The following is a 25,303-nucleotide window of genomic DNA, read 5'->3' as shown; positions in this document are numbered from 1 at the left end:
CCTTCCATAGACAACAATTCAGAACCTTAAATCTACACACTAAATAAAAAGGTAAAGAAAAAACAAACAAAGAAAACACTGAGGTACATCATGCAAGTCTCGATAATTTAAAGACTCAGCTCTGAATTGAGAGTCACTGACACTGAATCGAGATTCCATCCTAAAAACTCATTAGCACACTGGAGTGTGACCACATTAGAAGGGGACAGGTCGATCTAGACACCGTAACAAATTTTTTCCATCATCTCGAATACCTCCAAGCTGCCAGGGAAACCTTTGAGTGTCTCTTGATTGTGCTCTTCCATAATTTTTTCTTTGTTTCATTCATGTTGTTGTTGTTTGTGGGACACTAGAATTGTGTGCTGCTGCTAGGTAATGACCTTTGTGTCTTTGGATTTTGGAAATAATGCATTTAGGGAAGCACCAAGTTCACACCCATCTAAACCTCGCGTGCCTTCATTTATTTTTTCTTTATTTTTTTAATTATAGTGAGGTGCCATTTTTTGAGTGGTTGTGTGCAAGAGTGACATGTTAGGGTTGTGTGTATGTAAGACTTTCTCTAATCTTAGGATTCGCCTTAAGGCTATGTTTATTTAAGGGAGAATGAAAAAACATGAGAGAAACAATGTTGGTTTTATGAGGATCCTATCTCTTTTACACTTTAATCAAAATGTTTTTCTTTTATTTTTATCATCTAAATCAAACAAAACATAAACCTATTTTATTTCTCTTCTCCTTCTATAATTTACATTTCTTTTCTAAATTAAATGAATGTGCTACACTCATGGGCTTCCTATTATATGGTTTTATCTTATGAGGTGTATTGAATTAAGATTTCAAAACATTTATAAAACTTTTGTTTTGCTTAAACATGAATTTAGTCCTTTTAAAATTTGTGCCTTTTCAATTCTTTAAATTTATTTGTTAACTTTTAATTATGTAAGATTACATTTTTTTATATTTTAGTCCTTGTAAAAAAAATTGTTCACTTTCAATCCACATAAGTTTATATTTTTGCAAATTTTATATTTCTATTCTAAATTAAATTTCTATAATTACCAAAAAATTATATAGGGTGAAAGTATCAACAAGGTGTGGTGATATGATGGGTAAAGAATCTTATCCCTTATGTGATTTGATTTCTAACATATGCATATGAAAAAATATTGATGAAAAAAGTCATCTCAATATCTCAAACAAGTAATCTTTAATTTGACGGAAAAATATCCGCTCATAAAAAGAAAAGAAAGTATAGGGTGAAAGTCCTTTGGGACTTGGGCGCTGGGGTGATGTATGTAATATATAGGGTAACATAAAAATAGCGAGCGCAACCCTCTCTCCCAGTCTCGGAAGAAGAAATGAAGCAGCTGCCAACGCTGCTGATGAAGTCCCTCTCACTCTCAGTGTGTTCTTTGCCAGCAGCAGCTTCCACAACCACCCTTCAACAAATTGCTCTCCATCAACCCAAAGGTGTATTTATTGACTGTGTTTTGTTCCTCCTCACTGAGCACTCATTCGTTTCGTAACATATTCCACACAACTATTTCCTTGCATTTTATCACATTTTAGAGATTATTATATGGCCCACAACTGTTCTTACAATTAAAGAATGGTGTATGTATGTCCCGTCCCCGCGTTAGTTTGAGCTTTTAATTTTTCGTTCTTGCTCGTGTGCTGCCGGAAAATAATGTAGCAATTAGCAGACGAACTCTGTTTTTTTTTTTCGATAACAATGATATTGGTACGAAGTTGCTCCCTCCCAAAGCAGAGACAAATCTTCACGGTGTTTGAAAATATAGCATTTTAGAGAAAAAATTAGCAAAGACGGTGAAAAATGCTCAGTGGTTTGTTGTTGTAGGACTCTTATTGAGTTTTGACAAAATTGCCCATGTGAAAAATGCCCATTTCACCCCATGCCCTTCATCATATGGGCAGTTTTGACAAAATTGTGGTAAAAAATTAGCGAAGATAGTGAAAAATGCTCAGATGAACTGTTTTGTGATGTAGGGCATGGGGTGGAGGCTCACTAGTTCAATTACCAAATGTTTGAAATAAAAATGCTTGTTGTAGAGAACAGTACTCTAATGAGGGTTTTAAATTGTGGTTTTGGTTGTTGAAATTGCAGAAAGTTAGGGGCAAATGTTGTTGATGTAGCCAAAATTGCAGTTCTGCAGACAGATAAATACTGATAATTATGGGTTAAAAGTGTAACTATTGTCTCTTAGACTTTAAGCTAACGAGACATGAAACCTTTTTAAAGAGTGGTAATTGGTAAATAAGTAATAATGTTTTACTAAAGACACAGGAGGTGCTATGGATTAGTTCTACTAGATTCTGAGCTTTGACTCTAACTTTTGGATCAAGGCTTGCTACATATGTTCGACATTTTCGTTGTCCCTGCTATTTTGCTCATTACATTTTATGTAAAATTGCTGTATGTCAACTGTAATGGTTTCACTGTTTTGGACTGTGGCTTCATCTGTGTGCTTTCACTATACACAAATACTTGCATATAGTGTTATAGATTAAGTCATCAGTCATATTCTTTTAAATTCACTGAATTATTTTATCAATAGTTTGTGTTTGGTAGGTGTTGCAAAGGTTGTACTTAAAAAGGGGAAGACACAACTCTTTAAGGATGGCAACCCAATGGTGTACAGTGGAGCTGTTGATAGAATAATTGGGAGGCCACCTCCCAAGACCGGGGATGTTGTTCTGGTAGCAGATGGGACTGAGAAACCAATTGGATGGGGCATGTACAACTCAGTTTCTATGTTCTGTGTTCGGCTCATGCAGCTTGAAGATGAAGCTACTAGGTTTGTATATTATATACACACAATACTAGTATTTATTCTTTTTTGTTTCAGCTTAAGCCCATTGAACAAACAGTGTAGGACAAACCAAGAGTGTGCTTCTTGGCTAGGTACTCCCTTGATAAACAAACCAAGAGTACTTCTCTTGGGCAAGGTATTCCCTTGACTAACAAACCAAGAATAGTCCTCTAGAGCAGAGTGCTCCTCTAACTCAAGTTTAAGATATTTTCTAAAGAAATGGAATTGTGTTGTTATTATGCCAAAAGTCTTCCAAGCATGTAGTACATAAAGCCTAAAGGGTATGGATAATAAAAATCCTAGATAAATCCTAATAGAATATGACATTATAATCAAAATGTGATTTTCCTAAGCTATGAAATCCTGATCAAATAAAATATCTTAACATGAGAATATTTACCCAAGAATATGTTTTTCTAAATTTGATAAGAATATGAATAATTCCTAAATAACACAATAATTCTTAAAATTGCTTTTCCATATGGCATCACCAGACCTCTAATCTTCAATTCTTGATGATACAGCGATTCATCTTGTGCATTGAATATGGAGAAACTGATTGAAACAAGAATTGATGCAGCTGTTGAAATGCGTAGAAGGTTGGGTCTTCCATCAGTCCACACCAATGCATACCGTCTAATCAATAGTGAGGGTGACAGGTAAGAGTTGAAGGCTTGAACTTTTTTTCTTTATGTTTCAGTTTTTAAACTTTAATGTACACTGTCAGCCACTCATATATGCTACAAATATGAGTAAGGGGCAGAAGATGGATTAGAATTGTAATGACCTTGCCTGTGTGGCGAGGTGGATAGGAAGGAAGGGAAAATGATTAGAGAGGCAAAGATAAAGGGGAGGGAAAGTTACGGGAGATGGCAGGGAGTCATTGGGTGAGTTTTGATGGAGCCTTTGGGCAGGGTTCTGTCAGTTGTTTCTTGTTTTGTGAGTGATTCTCATTTGTGTAAATGTGGTTTGTTAGAGTTAAGTATGTGATATGTTAAACTTCATTTCATAAAGGATGCCTTTTAGCTCTTTAACAATATGTATATACATGCCCAACATTCACCATTTTGGCTACCCATCACTTTATAAATTAATGTATCATATCTTTTGGTTTTCTTGGGCAGTTGTTAACGGTAATGCCCTTGATGTATTGTACTACCAAGTACCAATAGTACTATAATGTTAATACCTGATATGTTTTGCCAGATGCATATATCTCTTTTTATTTGAATATCTTTCCTTGTACATCTTCAAATACTAAGTAGATCTGATCAAGAAGATTGCCTGATTTTGAATTGGGTTTCACTGTTCCCTGCAGACTATCAGGATTGATAATTGACGTCTTTGGAGGTGTTGCTGTAGTAGCGTCATCTGCTGCTTGGGTTGAGAAATACAAATCAGAGATAGAGGCATGCATCAAGAAAATCAACTATATCAATCATGTAAATTGGAGGCCATCTGTTGATATTTTAAAGGAAGATGGAGTTAATGAATATGATTTAAACAAAATGCATTCATCTACATGTCCTGAAAGAACAAAGGTATAACAAGTGTTCTGCATTGACAACTGTTAGGAACCGAAAATTGAAATGAGAAAGAAAAAAAATGGTTTTATTGATTGGTAAGAAAAGAACATAAAACAGGAGAGAAAACTGTTCTTCAAGGGTTTCCCCTTCACAAAGAATTTATTCTTTCACAAATAGCTAATGCTCAATCTACAAATGATAAGATCCCTCTCTCACCTATCCTTTTTTTTGGAAGGCAAAATTAGATATATATTAATATATGCAAAAACAGTACAAGTGGTACTGGATATAGGAAATACAAGGCACCAGTGGTGCTGCCCTCCAAAAAGCCCAAGCTACCCCACCTAAAAAGGTTATCCCATACAGGTTTAACCAAAGGAATCCGAGATGTTGGAAGACCAATGGTTAAAACTGATGTTGTAACCTTTTTGTCTAGCCTTTAACCAAGACCATATTGAGAACATAGCATCTTCCATGACCTTCTGCGGCTCAAAAGGTTTGTTCTGGAAAATGAGGAAGTTCCTATGCTTCCATATAGTACTTGTCAACGCAACCCACCATCCACAGCAAGTACTATGATTTCTCACAGCTCCAAAACCATCACAAAACTGAAGAAAATGGTCCACTGGAGAGACTGCTAGAGGTCCCTTAGCCTGAATCCAGCTCATGGACTCCCACCAAAGCCCTACTAGGGTCAGCTTTCCAAACCATAACATCTTTGACAGATCTCTGAATGTACATGGAATTGACCTCCTCCATAAAATTCACAGCTTGAACACTCACATAATCAAACAGATTCCTCCGCCACTTGAAATTCCAACTCCACCTGTCTTGGTCAAAAGACCCCATCTTAGAAATGAGATCAGCTTGCTGTTCATTGATGAGAAACAGCTGATTGTATTTCTGTTGGAGAGTATAATCCTCCCCTATCCACTTGTCTTTCCAGAAATAAACTTTATCCCCACAACCCACCTTCCATCTCATGCAATGCTGAAAAATGCTCTGCTCCTCATGATGATACAGCTTTCTTAGATCCCTCCACCAACCAGATTGTCTTCCTTGGACCCGAGCAGACTGCAAGGCCTCCCAACCTCCATATTTAGAGTTGATAATCCTAACCCAAAGCTGTTGGTGATCAGAAGCTAAGGCCCAAATCCATTTGCCCAACAAAGCTGTATTAAATTTTGCTATGTCTTTTATCCCTAGGCCCCCCTCACACTTGGGAAGACAGACGATGTCCCATTTCACCCAAGGAATTTTTTTATTATCTTGGTCTCCTCCCCACAGAAAATTCCTTTGCAACTTCACCAATCTGTTTATTACCTTTTGAGGGATCTTGAAGAATGACAGGAGGTATATAGGCAGCGCATTAAGAACTGAATTGATTAGAGTGATCTTCCCTTCCATGGATATGTTTTTCTGGGCCCATTTAGATAGCTTAGCCTCACATTTTTTAATTAAAGGCTCCCAGACTATACTGCTTAATGATTTAACCCCTATAGGAATACCCAAGTAGCTGAAAGGGGTTTCTAAAAGACTGCAATTCAAGGTTTGAGCTGCTGCATTGATCCAATTAACATCTCCCCCTATAACTCCAAACTGGCTCTTGGCATAATTAATCCTCAAGTCTGATACCATTTCGAAACCTCTCAGCAAAGCCTTCAAAACCACAACATTATCCCAATTAGCTTCACCCACAAAAACAGTGTCATCTGCATACTGCAGAATGTTTGTGGGTTCTTTTTGCTTCCCCACCTTGTAGCTTTTGTACGGCTGTTTCCGAACTGCTTCCCTCATAAGGCCAGTAATACCTTCCCCAACTATATTAAAGAGCAAAGGGGCTAGAGGATCCCCTTGTCTCAGCCCTCTAGATGGACAAAATTCCTTTGTAGGGCTGCCATTAATCAAAATAGATATGGTTGCTGAGTGGAGACAAGCTGAGATCCAATTCCTCCATTTGAGACAAAAACCCATTCTATGTAGCATATAATCCAAGAAAGACCATGAAACTGTATCATAAGCCTTTTCAAAATCCACCTTGAAGATCATGGCTGGCTTTTTGCTCCTAACAGCTTCCTCAATCACCTCATTAAGAACCAAGATGCCATGAAGTATATGCCTATCTTTAATGAAAGCTGTTTGTCTTTCATCAATTAAGTTAGGTATGACAATCCTCAACCTGTTTGCTAGTAGCTTAGCAATCACCTTGTACATGCATCCAATCAAAGAGATTGGTCTATAATCATTGAAGGACTGTGGGTGGTTTATTTTAGGGATTAAGGCTAGGAAAGAGGCATTGCTGCCTCTAGGGAAGCATCCATGAACATGAAACTCATCCACAAATCTTCTAAACTCGGGTTTCATCACTCCCCAGAAGTGTTTAATAAAATTAAAATTAAAACCGTCAGGCCCAGGGCATTTGTCTCCACCACAGCTCCACACAGCTTCCTTTAATTCCTCATCTGTGAAAGGAAGGATTAAATCCTGTCTCTGACTATGAGAGAGAGATGGAAATTGTACTCCATCAAGGGTTGGCCTATAACAGTTTTGTTCAGAAAATCTCTTCAGGAAAAATTTCACAGCTTCAGCTTTCACTTCTTCTGGTTGTTGAACCCACCTTCCTTCTATGAGAATTCCTTGAATAGAATTATAATTTCTCCTGGAATTGATAACTTTATGGAAATATGCTGTGTTGTTGTCCCCCTCTTGAAGCCATCTTGATCTTGATTTTTGCCGCAGTAGAGATTCATAAGCAGTGGAAACTTCCCACAGCTGCTGCTGGAGGGAATGCCTATTGTTGATCTCTTCTTCTGACAGAGGCCTGGTAGCTGCTATATCTTCCACAGCATTTAACTTTTGCTGAATTCTGTGAATCTCCTTAGAGCTGATATTACCAAACTCCTTACTCCACTGTTTGATTGACAATTTTAGCATTCTCAGTTTGTTTTTAAGCAGAATTCCCCCCCATCCAGGTTGTTGATCAGCTCTCCAAGCCTCTCTAACCACTCTTTGGTATCCTTTTTGATGGAGCCACCAGTCTGCTACCCGAAACGGCTTAGGGCCCCAGTCCACTTTCTTAGTTTGCAAGATTATAGGGCAATGATCAGAGAAATCCCTTGGAAGGGTATAATGAGAGCTATCAGGCCAAGAAAGAAGCCACTGATCTGATACCAAAAAACGGTCAAGTCTGCTCTTGACCCTTGCATTTGGTCTTATCCAGGTATAAGTACTGCCAATACACTTAATTTCCTGCAATTCCATTTCAGCTATCCAAGAGTTGAATTCTGAAATACTTAGGGGATCAGCACGACTTTGTGATAAGCTGAATCTCTCATCTTGGTTTCTAATACTATTGAAATCCCCCATGAAGCACCAAATACCAGGAGGTTTGGATGCCCTCATCTGTTTCAGATCATCCCACATGAGCCTCTTCCCAGCAAGATCACAAGGGGCATAAATGTTTACCACAACCATCCTTTGATTAATATCCACACACCTCCCTTCCAGCAATAGATAATTACTGCCTTTTACTCTAGTATCCACCTCAAAAACAGAATTGTTCCAAAGGCAGAGCAGTCCCCCCGAGGCCTGAATAGAGGGAACATACTCCCAGGATGATGATGAATCCCCCCAAATTGCCTGACAAGTCCCTTTATCAAAACTTTCTTTTTTGGTTTCTTGAAAGCAAGCTATGTCCACTTTATACTTTATAATGGTCCTTCTAATGGCTGCCCACTTGACTCCTCTCCCCAAACCTCTTGAATTATAAGAAAGGATGATCATAACTGCTGGTTTTTAATGCCCATCTAGACTGCCTTTGTGTTAACTCTGGTGTCCATATCCTCCATAAACTGTTGGACCTTCGAAACATCACTCCCATGGGTCACTCCCAGGTCTTTTAACAGGGCAAGTTGCTTCTCCACTTCGTCTTCTGGATCTGAAGGTATGTCATCAGGTTGTAAGCCCGTTGCTGGGTTCATAGTTGGACTCTTATGATATTGGGCCTGTCCCCTACTAGCCAGCACCAATTTTCTTCTAACATAAACCTTTGTGACAGATTCAGATGGGCCCATAACCTTGGGGCCCAAATCAACTTCGGGCTCGTTGGATTCTAAAGGCTCGTTGTATGTGTTAACTAAAGGTGCTCCTTCACGAGATCTTCTCTTCTGCCGGAGGACATATCCTCAGACATAAAAGCCTCCGAATTTCCCGTTTCTTTGCAAATAGCTCTGTTTCCATTGCTTATCACAGAAAGGTCTCTGTGTTGGTCTAAACCATGTTGTTTGACTCTGGCTTTCCTTTTTTCCTTTTGCATGCTATTCTTCTTTTTACTTTCAACAGAGACATTTAAATCCTTGCCTTGTTGGGTAAAGTGAACGTTACTGGGTTCGTGCACTGCACCAAGGCCTGCTTCTACTCGTTTCTGATGACGGTACTCGTGTGATTGGTCCACGTCGGCGTTGACAATGACGGACCGACCAGGTTGGTTCTGACCTTTGGGTTTTATCCATTGGACAAAGCTACTGGAAAGCATCCGGTGCTTGCCCCATTGACTGGGCGATTCACCATCACGGTGGTCGGAACCACCGTCTGGAGTAGCTGGGGGGCTGTCGCGTGCCAATATCGGAGTATTTGGTGGTGTCGAGAACGGGGACGGCGGGAAATCTGCTACGCTCCATTGATGTTTCCTCGGCGCGCAATAACCAGGCATCTCCTCCAAGACGTCCAGGTGGTAGGTTTCACCGTCAATGGTGGCCAGCACCACCTCTTGAAGACGCGGCCTTTTGTTCGTACGAATAAGGATTCGAGCGACGTCCATCCTCCTACGATCCTCCACCGACCCGTCCACCTCTACCATCTCCCCAAAATCTTCCACCACCTTCTGCATGATTTCCGGCGCCCACACCGCCGGCGGAAGACCCCATATCCGGACCCATGTCAGCCTGTGATCTGGTCTAATATCCGGGCTCCATTTCTGAAGCTCGGTGACTGGAGAGGACCCCGAAATCTTCTCCTCGTGAATGATTCTCTCCGCCTTGGAATCATCCAGGTAGGGAAGGAATATCCAGTCGTCGGCCCAGTAGCATGGGTTCACCTCTCCATCTAAAATCCACTGAAGCTCTTCTTCCAGCCTCTCAAACATACCTCTGTTTTTGAGCCTTCCAATCCAAGCTTTCTGGAGCCATTCGTTGGTCTCCTTATGGGAGCTCAAAACCACCGTCCTCTGCTCTGACCGTGCCTTGCCTAAAGATGATTCTCCTTTACGGAAGGGCCTCCTACAACCTCCATCTCCTCTCTAACTACCTCCGCATAGGATCTCTTCCTATCCACAGAAAATAAAGGCTTCGTCTCCTTCCCCACTATCTCCCCCCTCTGTGAGTAAGTGACACTCTTGTTATTCCGACTCACCTTCCCCCTGTCATATCTCGGCTTATTGACAAAAAGTTTCATGCTTCCGATGTATATGTTAGCATCAAGCTGTAACTCCAATTTCCGTTCATCTTGTACGTTTTTAAATCTAACGAATCCGAACCTCTGGCCTTCCTTGTTCTTATACTTGGGAATAAAGACTTCCCAAACTTTACCCCACTTCTGAAAAATCTTCCAGAGGTCTTCCTCCTTGATTCCAGCCGGGAATCTAGAAAAGTAGAAAGTCGTGACGTCGAGTTTGTTTCGCCATGTCCCCGTTCTGTCTTGACGTTTGAAGCTGTTCGTGTACACTCTATCCCTGCTTTCTGCCGGTCTCCATTTCCGCTTGCTCCTTACTTCGTGCCATACTCCACCGTGATCGTCGTCATTTGCCGAGTGAAGCTGTTCTGGAATCCATCTTACGTCTACTCTTCCGTACTTAGATTCTAGCTCCTTCTCTCTAGAGCGATATCTGACCTCTCTCAACTTGACACAACTATCTGTTTGTCTCACTCTCTCTCTCTCTCCACCGTGTTTCTCTCTCTCTCTGTGTTTCTCTCTCTCGCTCTCCCCCTGTTTCTCTCTCTCCCCCTGTTTCTCTCTCTCTCCCTGTTTCTCTCTCTATTGCCCATTCTGCTTGACTAAATGCTTTCTCACCTATCCTTATTCTCCTATTTATATCTAATAAACCTCTAACTAACTAACTAACCCCTTAACTAACTATTAATATCCTAATTGTAGTAATGAACTTATTAATAGTCTAATTGTTAACTAACTTTCCCTTCTCCTTATATCCTAACAATACACCTGTCCTAAAAATCAACCTTGTCCTCAAGGCTGGAATTTGAAAACTGAAATGACACACTTCCTCAAGTTTTCTCCTTTCCATCTGAAATTTCCTTTGCTCTTTAGCCTTTTGCTGGGCTTCCTTACCCAATGCAACTTGATGAGCAAGTTCTTGTCTTTGTCGTACTTCCTTTAGTAGCCAAAAGTAAGTGGTTGCAGTATCCAACATGAGTGTCAATTTTCTTCTCATCAAACCCATGAATATGTAGGTTGGAAGCAATAGACAATTGACTAAATACACGAACAACATTTTGCAGCTCAGCAACAGTTGCTCTCGCCTCGTTTGCAGTCCTCTTTGCCTTTTATAGTGTTGATGCTGAAATTTTTTGCATTGCAACCCCTGCATCAAACCTTAAAGTATGGTTCAAGGGTGCCAAATGGATGGTTCTCAGTAGAGTTTTTATACCGTCTTGCTACTGTTCAGCCTCATAATGTGTACAAGCTAAATATATAAGTATTTGAGAGTCTGCGCTATAATAAAACTTCCACAAGCAGTTTTGATACATTTTCACAGTCAAATTAAAATTCCCCTGAGCAAAATAAACATGTGTCAGATTTATCCACACATCAGGCATCTGGACAAAAGCACTACCACCGTCAGCTTCTTGTTTTTGTTTATAACAGCAGATATAAAGTGTTAAAGAATGAAAGAGAATGTAGAGGAAATTGAGACTGCAAAGGCCTATTTTTATTCAGATATGAAGCAACGTATTTATAAACATAATAACAAAAAAAAAAAAATACTAACAGAGAGATAAAATCACTAACAGATCATGCCTAAAGAATATGACTAAAACAACTTTATCCTATCAGTCAACATGACTTTTATTTTTTCCTAAAAAATAGCATAAAAATTGGATCTACAATAGTTTGTTTGACAGTTCCAACAGTCTCATCTTCAACACTCCTCCTTGACTTTGGAACTACAAATTCTCATCCTCTTCCACCCTGATCTCCTCTACCACCTTGGCCTCAATGGTTTTCGAGTCTTTGTCTTCGACACCAAGCTCCTCCCTCTGGTAGGTTCAGTTCTCTCATTGGAAGAACCCTCAATGGTTTTTACGGAAACACTGTCTTGCTGTGACGTTGTTGCCCACATACCCAACTGCAAAGTCGATACTGTTTGCATGGGTTGTTTATCCCCCTTTTCAAATTCAAGTCTGATGCCCTTTTTCTTGATCAGCAATTGTAGCATCTGTTTGACCTCTTTAATTCCATCAATGGTTTTCTTGATGGGCTCCTCCTCCTCCTCCATGCTTTACTCCCTTTTAACCAAAAGAATATTTTCTGAACTTTTTAGTCATCCATGCTTCAACTCTGAAATGCTGATTTTGCAAGAATGATGGTGCAACCCACAAGAATTGGGTTCCTCTTCCTCACACTCCTCGCTCGACCTGTTACTGTCATTGTTCTCCTCTTCTGTCTTCTTGTATCTGTTGACCAAGTTTTCCCTACCATCTGAAGGCGTCTTTCCTTTCTTGAATTCAAGAAGTAATTCCTTGATTTGCCTCATGTCCAACAACCTTTCCTTTATGAAATCCATGTTTGTTTTCAGGTCTGTGATCACCTTTCCATGCTCGCTGGTCAATTTCTCCAAAGTGCAACTCGGATCCGACTGGTCAGACCAATTGTTAGGAACCAAGAATTGTAATGAGAAACAAAAGAAAGGATTTTATTGACTAGTAAGAAAAGAACAAAAAATAGGAGAGCAAAATGTCCTCCAAGAGTTTTCCCCTAACAAAGGATTTCTTCTTTCACAAAGAGCTAATGCTCAATCTACAAATAATAAGATCCCCCTCTCTCTTATCCTTCTTCCCCTATTTATATCTAATGAATCCCTCTAACTAACTAACTAACCCCTTGACCAACTAATCAATATCCTAACTGTAGTAACTAACTTATTAATAGTCTAACCATGTTAACTAACTTTTCCTTCTCCTTATATCCTAACAACAACAGCCTTATTATTTTCTACAAAGATTTCTTTTTTGTTATCAAATTGATGAGTTGCACAATATAAATAGATGCAATAAATGACAAGTGCTCCATAAGGGTAACCACAAAGTTGAAGAAACACTGAACCAACCTTTCTACTTTATAATATGTATGTCTAAATAAGTTATCCTTGAACATAACTTGGTAAATGGTAACTGTGATGTCTTTAAAGAAAGGTGAAAGCATACAGTGGATTTCTATTTTGAATGAAAATAATTTATTCTTATGTGTTTTGTTATTCTTGTATTATGCACATACATATTTTGCACCTTAAAATGTGTTTTAGTCATATAATGTTTCCAGAACTCAAGATCTTGAAAATATGCCCTGCATATTCACTTCTTCAAACATTTTTTGTGTGTCAGTGTGGGTGGGTGGGGGCTTACTACCTACTACAGTTGGGGTGGAATTACACTCGCAGAAATGTGAAATTTACTGATTTGCTGATTTTGGGGCATGTTGTTCCCATCTGCCAGATTGTGGAAAATGAAATTGTATACACAATTTCATTGAAGGGCCAGAAGACGGGATTCTATGCAGATCAGCGTGAGAACCGCCAGTTTATATCAAGAATTTCAGATGGTCAAAAGGTTCTTGATATTTGCTGCTATAGTGGCGGTTTTGCTCTAAATGCTGTGCGTGGAGGTGCTCTAAATGTCACCGGTACATTATATGTTGTTAATTCTGCCCTTTTTTTTATTACTAATTATCATTGTTTATGATTGACATTATAATACTGTAGATAATTTGGTTGTTCAACTGTCTCAACCTTGAAATTTAGAAAGGAAGGATGCATGCAACTTACCATCATTGAGGTAGTAGTGATGTTAAGTATAATTGACTCTAATCCAAATTTGGAACTAAACTTATAACATGTTTTAGGAAATTTTAAGACAGTTAAACCTATTAATCATTAATCAAGCAAGAGTCTACAACTATTGTGCACTTGCTAACTACAGACCATTGATCAAAAAGGCTTTTAGTCATCCAATGACCTACGGACCATATGTATGTCACTTGTGACTGTGATCCTGTTTGTTAGAGAAAATTAAGAATGGGAATGAAAATGAAGTATGGGAATTACTGACTCAGTATTGTTTGTCTTGTCTATATTCATGCTATGAGTATGAAATAAGACTAATACAAGAAAGATAGGCCCAGCCCAATAAGTCATAATAAGTTAATAACCTAAGAACTATTCTGTATCACTGCTGATTGAATTATTTTAAAGTAGGTGAATTTCTTTTAGATTCATTTGTAGCAATAGAGAATTTTTTGAGTTTACATCATAATGATCTTTTTAAAAAAATTCTTTACAGGAAAGAAGTATATACAGGGATTGTTTATATCATCAGTATTATATTTTTGTTGTGACTACTGAACTGATTTAATAAGTCTGATTATGTCGACAATTTTGTTAGGTATTGACACATCACCGCTAGCTTTGGAGCTTGCTAAAGAAAATGTTGTACTCAACAACATTGATCCTGGAAGAATATCCTTTTTGAGGGAAGATGCTACTGAATTTATGAAGGGTGCTCTCTTGAGAAATGAATCCTGGGATATTGTCATCATTGATCCTCCTAAACTGGCACCAACAAAAAAGGTATCAATTATGGCAGCATACATATAGTTATGTTATGGCATAAATTTACAGTTGGGCTTCAGGTGACTAAAGAAGAGGGTTAGAGGTCAAAGTGATGCAAAATGGTTTTAGGCTTTTAGCTTTAGATGGTTTTATTGAATGAATTGCTTATGGATGCAAATGAATATGGTAATCCTACTTTCGGATATGTGTGTATACTGCAAATAGCCTACTCTCACATAATGATTCTTTATTAGAAAATTTGAACTACTTTCTGATAGCAACACTGCCTTAGCAGCCAGGCCCAAGAGGACCTAGAAGAGGCCCATGTACCTTAGTGATTACTCGTAGAACAGAATCAGAAGAAGACAAAGTTATGGATATGCTCACCGCAATATCAGCAAGGCTGTTTGCAACCAATTTAGATTCCTTGCTCTCCAATTCTGTTATTATTTCTGTTATTTCCCTGCTAGCCAATGATTGGCATCGTTATCCCATATGTATCCATTATAAATACCATAGTGAGGAATGCAAAAAGGATAGAATATTTTACCTGAAACTTCCATAGACAGAATAGCATAGTAGCCTACCTTATCAACTGGTCTGACCAGCAATGCACAGTAAAATTGATTCCATCGTTCTCACAATCACCCTTTACGCAGATGTTCCCCTCCAACCCACCTCAGCCTCAGCCCACCAACTCAGACGTTACTTCTAAACCTAGAGTGTGTCTGCCTTGTTTCATCTAGCCCAAGTCTCGAAAACTACACTGACACCCCCCAGTTCCTCTACATCACTCAACCCATCCCCACCACCCCCAGCCATCACCAACCTATTGTCTCGTTATGACACCATCTTTCATGAACCACACCATTTACCCCCACCTTGCTCCATTACCCATCATATCCATCTTCCCCATTCCAATCCTGTAATCGTGAAACCATACCGTTATCCCTTTTGCCAGAAGACAGAATTGGAACGACAGTTAGCTACCATGCTAGACTCCGGCCTCATTCGGCACAGTCACAGCCCATTTTTCTCGTTGGTGCTTCTCGTCAAAACGAAAGATGACAGCTGGCGCTGCTGCGTCAACTATAGGGCTCTGAATGCAATCACACTCAAAGATAGATTTCCCAGGTCCACAACTGACGATTCTTGATGAATTAGGCAAAGCTTCATGGTTTTCAAATGACTGAAGAAGTATCCCGAAGACGGCTTTTCGAACTCATCAGGGCCATTATGAGTACAGAGTCATGCCGTTCGGTGCCTCTGCAATGCACCGTCCACGTTTTAGGCGACGATGATCGATCTGTTCAAATCGTTTCTCCACAGTTTCTTTGCGATTTTCTTCGACAATACCACCCTCGTCTATAGTCCATCACTCTCAGCACATAGCCAACATATGGAAGCCATTTTCGATTCCCTCTCTCATGGGCAATTCTACCTATGTCGCTCAAAGTGTATCTTTGCTTAGAATTGCTTACCTTACCTTGGCCACATAGTGTCATCACAAGGCGTAGCCCTAGACCCAATCAAAATCCAGGCCATGATTGATTTGCCTATTTCGGCTTCTCAATCCAAATTGCGTGGATTCCTCGCAGACCATCAGAGTCTCAAGGACCTCGTGTCCCAGGTGATACAAACCCTAGAGCAGCAAACATACCTCGTCAAGTTGCTGGGTTACGATTATACGATCCAATGCAAAGTGGGCTCTAGTAACATCGTCACCGATGCCTTATCACGGATGCCTGCCACCCAATTATTTTCCCTGTCGCTCCCTAATTTCATCTTCATGGATCAAGTCAGGCAATCCTTGCTAGATAACACCGCCTTTCAGGAGTTAACTGCGAACATCCAACAACAGTTGGAGGAACACTCAGGGTTCTCCATCCACTGTGACCTTATTTTCTTCAACGGAAAGATATGGCTTCCGGTGAACAATCCATTCATACCTTTTTTGTTGGAAGAGTTTCATAAAACTCCCATTGGGGGCCACATGGGAGTGGCCAAGACTCTACATCGTTTGCAGAATAACTTTACTTGGTTCAATATGCGCTTCGATACCCATCATTTTGTTTCCTGGTGCCTCATATGCCAGCAAACAAAGCACGAGACGAAGAAGCTGGCAGGCCTTCTCCAACCTTTACCAACACCTTCTTCGACCTGGGAGGACTTATCCCTGGATTTTATCTTAGGATTACTTCCGTCAAACGGCTTTACCACCATTTTGGTGGTGGTGGATCGATTCTCTAAGGGGCGCTCATTTTGGTGCCTTTCCCCCACACTAAATGACACACAAGGTCGCTATTCTCTTCTTCGACATTGTCAACAAGTTGCATGGCTTTCCCCATAGCCTTGTTTAGGATAGAGACCCCTTGTTTATCAGCTCATTTTTGCGTGAGCTATTTTGTTTGAGTGGCACGAAGCTCTGCATAAGTACTTCCTACCACCCTCAGATTGACGGACAAATAGAGGTTCTTAATCGCATTCTAGAACAATATCTTCGAGCTTTGTCCATGATAAACCAACGCAGTGGCACAAATTCCTTGTGCTTGCTGAGTGGTCATACAACACTTCGGTCCATTCTGCCATCAGCCTTTCCGCTTTCGAGGTGACGTTTGGCAAACATCTCCCATCAATTCCTAATTATCTGCTTGGGTCTTCACCGGTAGAGGCTGTGGACACCTTATTAGCCACACGAACCATGATGCATAACACATTATAGCGCCGCTTATCAAAAGCCCAAGCTGTTATGAAGCTACAAGCCGACCGCCATCACTGCGATGTTCAGTTCTTTGTAGGAGATTGGGTGTTCATTTGTCTCCGCCCATTCCGACAAACATCCCTGTCTTTGACATATTCTAAACTTGGCAAACATTTCTATGGCCTTTTTCAGATGGAAGACCGTATAGGCTAGGTTGCGTATCACCTCAAGTTACCAGCCTCTTCCTGAATCCACTTGGTCTTCCATGTTTTATTGCTTAAACCACACCAAGGACTCATCCCAGTCAATCACGTTTCTCTCCCTCCAATGACCATCGATAATCATCCAATTATTGAACCTTTGACCATCCTCGACTGGAAATAGGACATGCCAACGACTTCACCCACCAAGCTAGCATTGGTGCAATGGGTTGGATTGCCTCCTGAGGACACGACCTGTGAGAAATGGGAAGACTTATGCCCTTCGTACAACCTTGAGGACAAGGTTGACTTTCAAGTTGCGGGGGGGGGTGATGATAGCAACACTGCCTTAGCAGCCAGGACCAAGAGGACACAGAAGAGGCCCGCGTACCTTAGTGATTAGGTGTAGAGCAGAATCAGAAGAAGCCAAAGTGCAGGATATGCTCACCGCAATATCGGCAAGGCCATTGCAACCAATTTAGATTCCTCGCTCCTCAATTCTGTTATTATTTTTGTTATCTCCCTGCTAGCCAATGATTGGCACATTATCACAGATGTATCCATTATAAATACCATAGTGAGGAATGAAAGGACAGAATAGCATTGTAGCCTACCTTATCAATGTTCTTTTACATAGTATGAATAGATGTGTTCCCAGTAATGGGGTTCTTCATTGCTTGGTTTATCGTTTATGATATGGTTTATATGTCCAAGAACATTCTGTTATTAACTAATATTAAAAAATTGGTCATTGCGATTGCACTTGTATATGTTTCTGTGACTCTTATGTTTGTGGGTGAGCTTATCGCTTGTGTTTCCACAGGGTGCAACAGGTTGCTTCTATGATCTAAAATCTGATAGTTAGCTTTGAAATTCTCAATGACTTGCTTTAGCACATGTTTCTTGAAAATCTTCACATAAATTGGTCTAATGCTACTTAAATGTCCTTTTTATTCCCCAAAATATGTATCTGTCTTAAAAAATGGTTCCATTTTTAAACCCATTTGCATGAGTAGTTTGATTTTGAAACAGTAATCAAGTGAGGTTGCAAGGCAGCTGAGCTCTTACTTCTATATATGGTGCACATACACATGCTTACTGCATTGAATATATGATTGAGGAATGGGGATAAGATTAAGGTGTGTTTTTGCGTTTTTAGTCATTGAATCTCAATTAAGATATTTAAATGCCATAAGCTATGTATGCAGACAGTGCTTTACTTCATTTTACTTGGAATTGAAAGCAATTACATGAGTATAGATCTTGCAAATTCTTGTATTAGCTGGTGTTGTCTCCAAAAGTTTACTTTTGCTCACTTTAGTTTTCTTTCTTTGGATGTTTAATTGTCTTACAGGTTCTACATAGTGCTTCTGGTATGTACAGGAATTTGAATTCACTTGCTATGCAACTTACAAAAAGAGGTGGTCTTCTGATGACATGTTCCTGTTCTGGAGCTGTGACCCAAAGTGGGATATTCATGCGCATCCTTCAGGTATTAACCTATACGCTTTAGATCCAACTGGAGTCTTATCAGTCTAGAACTATTTTATTTTAAGCAATTTCTGATACTACCGAAGTTAAGGTTAAGGTTGAATCGTTCAAATACTATTCGAGTTGGATCCTTAGCTGGAACAATTTTTAGTTAGGTTTTACTTATCTCCTGGCTGAATTCCGGATTAGTTAGTGTCCCTTTTTTTTTTGAACCGGAGGCTATGATAATAATAAAATTCTGATAGATCACGACACGAGTTTAATAGTCATAATAGTGTCCCTGCTTTAGCAGCAGAGGATGATTTTGAATAATGAAAGAAAAATGTTTAGTGAAATATTTATTATTTGTTTGATAATAAGTTATTTTTCAAAAGCTCTTTAAAGATGGTGCTAAAAGAAACAATTATTTCTCTAAATGTTTGGCCCAACTTTTCTTTTTTTGACTTGAGCTATTTTAAAGGTAAAGTTCAAAATACTAGAGTTTTAAAGATAGAGTAAAAATTGTTTCATAGTTGTAGCTTTAAAACTCCTATTAAATTAAAACCTTTGGTTCATTGTCCAACATTAAGTTGTAGCTTTAAAATTCCTATTAAATTAAAGCCTTTGTTTCATTGTCCAACATTGATTAGTTCAGGATGAGAGGAAGGTTAGGAGTTAGGACATGCAACTTGAATGCTATTTCAATTCGTGTTTTTTTCAAACTTATTTTTCTTTTATATAAATTAAGTTCTTTAATTTTTTAAGAGCTTTTCTAAAAATCTATTGTACCTAACTTTTTTTTTTTTTTTTTTTTATAAAAAGAAACCTAAGCCAAGCAGTTGGTGTGTTTGGGATAGTTGAAAAAAAATCTGATCATTCCAATATTTGATTATATATGCAATCTATTATAGTTAAAATCAATTATGATTAGAATTAACTTTTATTTGAGTATGGTTGCTGAAAAGTGATTTTAAGATAATCTATTTCGTATAGTGCAAAAATAAAATCAATTTTACATAGTAATTATAAAAAATGGTACTTAGTTATTTAATTTTGTTAGTAAAATATAACTTGGTGACTCCAATGGACCTAACTTGTGTTGCTGGAAGCAACAGAGTCATATGATGTGGGGGTTCTATTAAAGGATGGAGGTGATTGGATGCATTAGTGGTTTGGGGAAGTTTCACCTTGGAAATCAAGTATTACAATCATAAACAATAACTATCATTAATAATAAAGGGATAAAAATAAAGAGAAATTTCTAAATAAATGTTCTTACATCAACAACTTGAAATTAGACGATCTACAAAATAAACAACAATGCACAAATTCCTAGTTTTCTAGAAAAGCTTTAACAATTTCATCTTTAATTGAATCTCGAATACGATCTATGTACTCAGAAGACAAAATCCTTGCATTTATACAGTTATACTACTTAAACAAAATAGATTATCTTCAAAATGTTCTTTTAGATTATTGAAATAATCTAATTCTTGTCGTTGTCCCAAATAAGGTCTACGAAATTATCGCTTTCTTAAAGTGTTGGTATAAATTGTATGGTTTTGTTTTGATGAGAAAATGTATATATGGTTTTGAGATATTTGTTTCAGATTTTTCCATCTCAACCTGATTTTGGAATATGTGAATATAATATAATGTTTTGTACCACTCACACTTTCTCTTCCATTAGTTTTTTATAACACGTGCGCAATTATTGTGCTGGTGAGATCTTGCAATATGCTTATTAACCTGCCTATTCCAAGTTAATAAAATATTAAAACATCTCCAATGAAGAACTTAACTTAATTTGAGTTAGCCAATCTTTTTGTTTTTATACGATTTAAGAACTAATTTCCACTTCAATGGAAGAATTTAACTTATTTTTAGTGAATCTTATTTTATCTTTTACTCACAAGAACTTAATTTTTTTTGGCTGAAATATATTTTCTTTCCTGCAATTTGATGTTTATTAATTTTCGTTCTTAAAGTGCTTTAGATAGTGTTTTGATCCGTCAAAAAAGTGTTTTGAACAATAAAAAAGCATTACCAACTTTAAGGATGAAAAATAAAATAAATATATTTTGCAAGGACTAAAATATTTTTCTTTTGCAGGGAAAAAAAATAAAAAAATGTTAAATTGCAAGACCAAAAATGTATTTAGAACATTTTTTTAATGGTTAAGCAAGTTTGCTTGTAACCACTTATAAGCAACTTGTATAAAGGATGAGGTTGTTTAAACTTAAAATAAGTGCTTTTAGAATAAGTGATTTATCTATAAATTTTTTTACAAAAGCAAAATATGCTTTTATGTTTGGTTACAATTATTAAAAAGTGCTTTTTTAATTAAAAGTCATTAGTAACTTGTTTGGGTATGACAAGTGGAGAAGTATTTTTTTATTTCAAAATTACATAAAAGATCTTATAAGCACTTGTAAAATCACTTTTTTTTTATACATGCATCATATGTCCATTTTTTAATTAAAAAAGACATTCAAATATGAATAATAGATAAATGAAAACTTCAAATATTATTTTTTAGCCTAATAGTCATGTTATTACAATATTTTATTAATAAAATATTTCCAAATTTTGGTGATTAGTGTTGGTTTTACACATGAATTTATACTAGAGAATATTAATAACATTGGTATTATATTTTTATTTTAAAAATTACCTTAGAAAAATCAATAATATGTATTAAAAATCTTTATTATATTTTTTTACAAGTACTTTATAAATTATCTAAAAAAAACAATTAAGCAAAATAAATAAATAAGACTATAAAACATAAATACTCATGTTAACTAAAACTTACATGTCTATTAATATGTTATATAAGTACTCCAATTGCTTGTAGAAGCAAGCAATCAAACTTAATTTGTCAAACTTATTTCAAATAGTAAAGAGTAAAGACCAAAGAGAAACTAATGTCGTATTCGTCTTGACAATTGATCTTTGAAAGCATTTCTTACTTCTTCCGTGTACCTGACATCTGCTTGAGATGGTTTTTGCCATTCTTCTTGATAAGGTATATCATTCATCAAAATTTTGCTCTGTAGCTCATAATGCTTCAACATTCTCTAAGTTTTCAAGAATATCTAAATATCCTGAATCTATCCTTCTAACTTAATTATGGAGTGCAATATATGTCCATATGATAAAAATTTGAGTTTCATGTTTAAAACTAATCATGCATTGTAATATTCTCCGTCTTGTTTTACAAACACCAAAAGTTCTTTCAATAACTCTTCTTAAACTAGAATGATGAAAATTAACTATTTCATCATTGATTTGAAATTTGGAGCCAATCTAAAATATTGAAAATGATATGTTGTATTTCTCTAAAGTCCTAAGGAACCTTTGAATGATGGATATCTCAAATCAACAAGATAATATTTACCTATACATACATAAATATGTCTTAAGAATATTGTAAAAAAATAGTCATCAATTAAAATAAAAAAGATTAAAGCTATATAAAATTACCTTCAGGAGGATACAAGAATCTTATATTTGGTTTTCGAACCATCATGATATAAATGAAGTCCCTCATTCGTAGTTGTTCAAAGAATCTATTCTCATTTTCTTATTAATTCTATAGACCACTTGTGACGGGTGAGAATTGAAGTGGTTTTTGCTTCTTTCACAATATGTATAAATGCATGATTTGTAACTAAGAATGCAGTCAAAGTAGGTGTAACATGCAGTGAAAACATATTAGTATTATTATTTAACACATTAATTTTCACGTTAGAGTTATACTCACTTTCATCTGAGTTATATGTCATCCTGTAAATCAAAATATAAATCTAATCACTACTTCAGGAATGTCTCTAGCTTTCAGCTAGTGTGACCTCTAGTAGGGTGTTGTTTCTGTAGGGTGGTTGTTTTTTCCTGTTTTACAGATCTAGCTACTTGTATCTTGTAGTACCTCTGGTACTTTTTTAATTAATATATATATCTTTGCTTTCCAAAAAATAAAAAAATAAAAATGGTACCAAATAGTTTAGATGAAAATGAGTATAACTCTGACTTGAAAATTGAAGTGTCAAACAATAATACTAATATGTTTTCATTGCATGTTGCAATTACTTTGGCTGCATTCCTTATTACAAATCATGTATTGAAACATGTTGTGAAAGAAACTAAAACCACTTCAATTCTCCTCGGTCACAAGTGATATTTAGAATTAATACAAGCGAATGAGAATAAGATTTCTGAGCAACTTCGAATGAGAAAAAATGTGTTTAAGTTATTGGTATGTGAGTTAATCAATAAATATGGATTAACACCTACCAAACATATTGGTGTTGAAGAAAATGTTGTTTTGTTCTTATATATGATTGGTAATGGAGCCTCATATAGACAAGTTGAAGAATGAGTACAACATTCTCATGAGATCATTCATAATCATTTCTATCGAGTTCTAACAGTTATACACAAGCTGGGAAATAACATAACTAGATAAACTAATCCTATGCATGTTGATGTTTCTGATTACATCAAAGATGATGACCGTTATTGGCCTTACTTTAAAGATTGCATATGGGCTATAGATGGAACTCATATTACTTTACATCTTCCTACATATAAACAATTGCCATTTTTAGTAGGAAAGGATATTCAAGCACAAATGTGATGGTTGCATGTGATTTTAACATGTGTTTTACATTTGCAATGTGTGGTTGGGAAGGATCTATTCATGATGGATTTTCACTAACACTCTTCGAAAGCCAAATCTAAAATTTCCTTATCTTCCTGGAAGTAATTTGATATAGCTTAAATTATTATTTTCTAATTGATGATTATTTTTTCACAATACATATTTATGTATTTATAGGTAAATATTATCATGTTGACTCGAGATATCCACCATTCAAAGATTTCTTAGGATCTTAGAGAAATACAAGTTATCATCTTCAATATTTTAAATTGGTTCCAAATTTTAGATCAAAAGATGAAATATTTAATTTTTATCATTCTAGTTTGAAAAATGTTATTGAAAGAACTTTTGGTGTTTGCAAAGTAAGATGGAGAATATTGCAATGCATGATCGATTTTAAACTTGAAACTCAAATTTCTATCATATGAGCATGTTTTGCACTCCATAATTATGTTAGAAGGATAAATTCTAGAGATTTAGATATTGTTGAAAACTTAGAGAATGTTAAAGCATTATGAGCTATAGAGCAAAATTTTAATGGTGAATCATATACTTCATCATGAAGAATGATACATGGAATAAGTAAGAAATGCTATCAGAGATCAATTGTCAAGACAAGTGTGACATTAGTTTGTCTAAGGTCTTTACTTTTTGAAATAAGATTAACATTTTAATTTTGATTGCTTGTACGAATAATTGAAGTACTTATTTAACATAGTAATAAGCATGTAAGTTTTAGTCAATGTGAACATTTATGGTTTATAGTCTTATTTATTTTGCTGACTTGTTTTTTATTTTATTTTTTATGAGATAATTTATAAAGTACTTGTAGAAATATATTAAATATTTTTAATACATTATTGATTTTTCTATGAGGTAAATTTAAAATAACAATGTTATTAATAAGCTCTAAGTGTAAGTTCATATGTAGAACCAACACTAATCACCAAAATTTGGAAACATTTTATTAATAGAATATTGTAATAACATGCTTGTTAGGCTAAAAATAATAATATTTGAAGTTTTTATTTATCTATTATTTGAATGGCTTTTTAATTAAAAAAAATGGGCATGTATGAAAAAATAATTTTTACTAAACAAACATGTTTATTTCATAAGTCTTTTATGTAATTTTGGAATTAAAAAGCACTTCTCCACTTGTCATATCCAAAGAAGTTAATAATCACTTTTAATTAAAAAAAAATGATTTTTTATAATTGTAACCAAACATAAATACATATTCTGTTTTTTAAAATCACTTATTTTAAGCCTAAACAAACTCATCCAAAAACTTATTAGTTCCGATTATATTCTCAAGTGGCTTAACTTAGAGAATCAGCATAAATAACTGCATTGAAGTTGCTCTTCTTTCTTTTTTACCAGGGTGCAGCATCTATGGCGGGTAGGAGAATCACTGTCCTCAGACAGGCTGGAGCAGCTTGTGATCACCCTATCGATCCATCATACCCAGAAGGAGCATATCTAACCAACATTCTATTGCGAGTTTCATGAGTATTGTATTTGGGGGATTTTCATTCATTTAAGTTTTTTCCCATGTAATTATATATTTTAATGGAACTTTGGAAAGTGCCCTTTCACCGAATTAGTGAAGAAAATGTCTTACACATCAGTTGAAAGAAAAAAATGGGCATAGGTTTGCTTATTTAATTAATAATTATTGTCAAACTATATTTTACCACTGAAAGTGAAAGCTAACATCTCAAATACAATTGGGTGGCTCCTCTAGCCAAAATCAAGGTCGTGATCCTAGCCAAAATCAAGGTCGTGATCCTTAGCATAAAATGCCAAATGGTCAGCTACAGAACAAGGAAAGAAATCCTGTTTTTCAAGGAAAAGTACCACTTTCACTATTGATTCATCCGTTCAATGGTTTATATTGTGTCATTTGTCAATAAATAAAGTGATTTTTTTTTCTGGGCTCTCATCCATTCTTCATATTGGTGCTGAGAGTGTTGCTGCCTGCGTCTCTTTTTTGGCTTCCAGAATAATCAATCTAAAAGATAAAAAAAGCATTCCAAAATGAATGCAAGAATCCGGGTGGTGAACTTAATTG

General features: G+C 36.6%; 1 protein-coding gene across 4 annotated transcripts; it reads left to right on the top strand.

Moving 5' to 3' along the window:
* Window positions 1–1,229: 1,229 nt before the first annotated feature.
* Window positions 1,230–24,897, top strand: LOC100796633 (ribosomal RNA large subunit methyltransferase I). Of its 4 annotated transcripts, none has more exons than XM_014779208.3 (8): window positions 1,234–1,470; window positions 2,591–2,816; window positions 3,356–3,490; window positions 4,150–4,372; window positions 12,973–13,270; window positions 14,029–14,213; window positions 18,451–18,588; window positions 24,613–24,897. In XM_014779208.3, the coding sequence occupies exons 1-8, from the start codon at window positions 1,359–1,361 to the stop codon at window positions 24,739–24,741; spliced, it is 1,446 nt and encodes a 481-aa protein (XP_014634694.1). In that variant the 5' UTR covers window positions 1,234–1,358; the 3' UTR covers window positions 24,742–24,897. The 4 variants fall into 4 exon arrangements, with proteins under 4 accessions (XP_040874304.1, XP_014634694.1, XP_040874305.1 ...); XM_003531765.5 differs by having other exon boundaries at window positions 1,241–1,470; window positions 13,084–13,270; XM_041018370.1 differs by lacking the exons at window positions 18,451–18,588; window positions 24,613–24,897 and adding an exon at window positions 18,129–18,242 and having other exon boundaries at window positions 1,230–1,470.
* Window positions 24,898–25,303: the final 406 nt, after the last annotated feature.

This window comes from Glycine max, chromosome 8, assembly GCF_000004515.6.
Source record: "Glycine max cultivar Williams 82 chromosome 8, Glycine_max_v4.0, whole genome shotgun sequence".
Taxonomy (NCBI): domain Eukaryota; kingdom Viridiplantae; phylum Streptophyta; class Magnoliopsida; order Fabales; family Fabaceae; genus Glycine; species Glycine max.
Note: the sequence above shows the minus strand (reverse complement) of the source record. Positions and strands in the feature narration are given on the sequence as shown.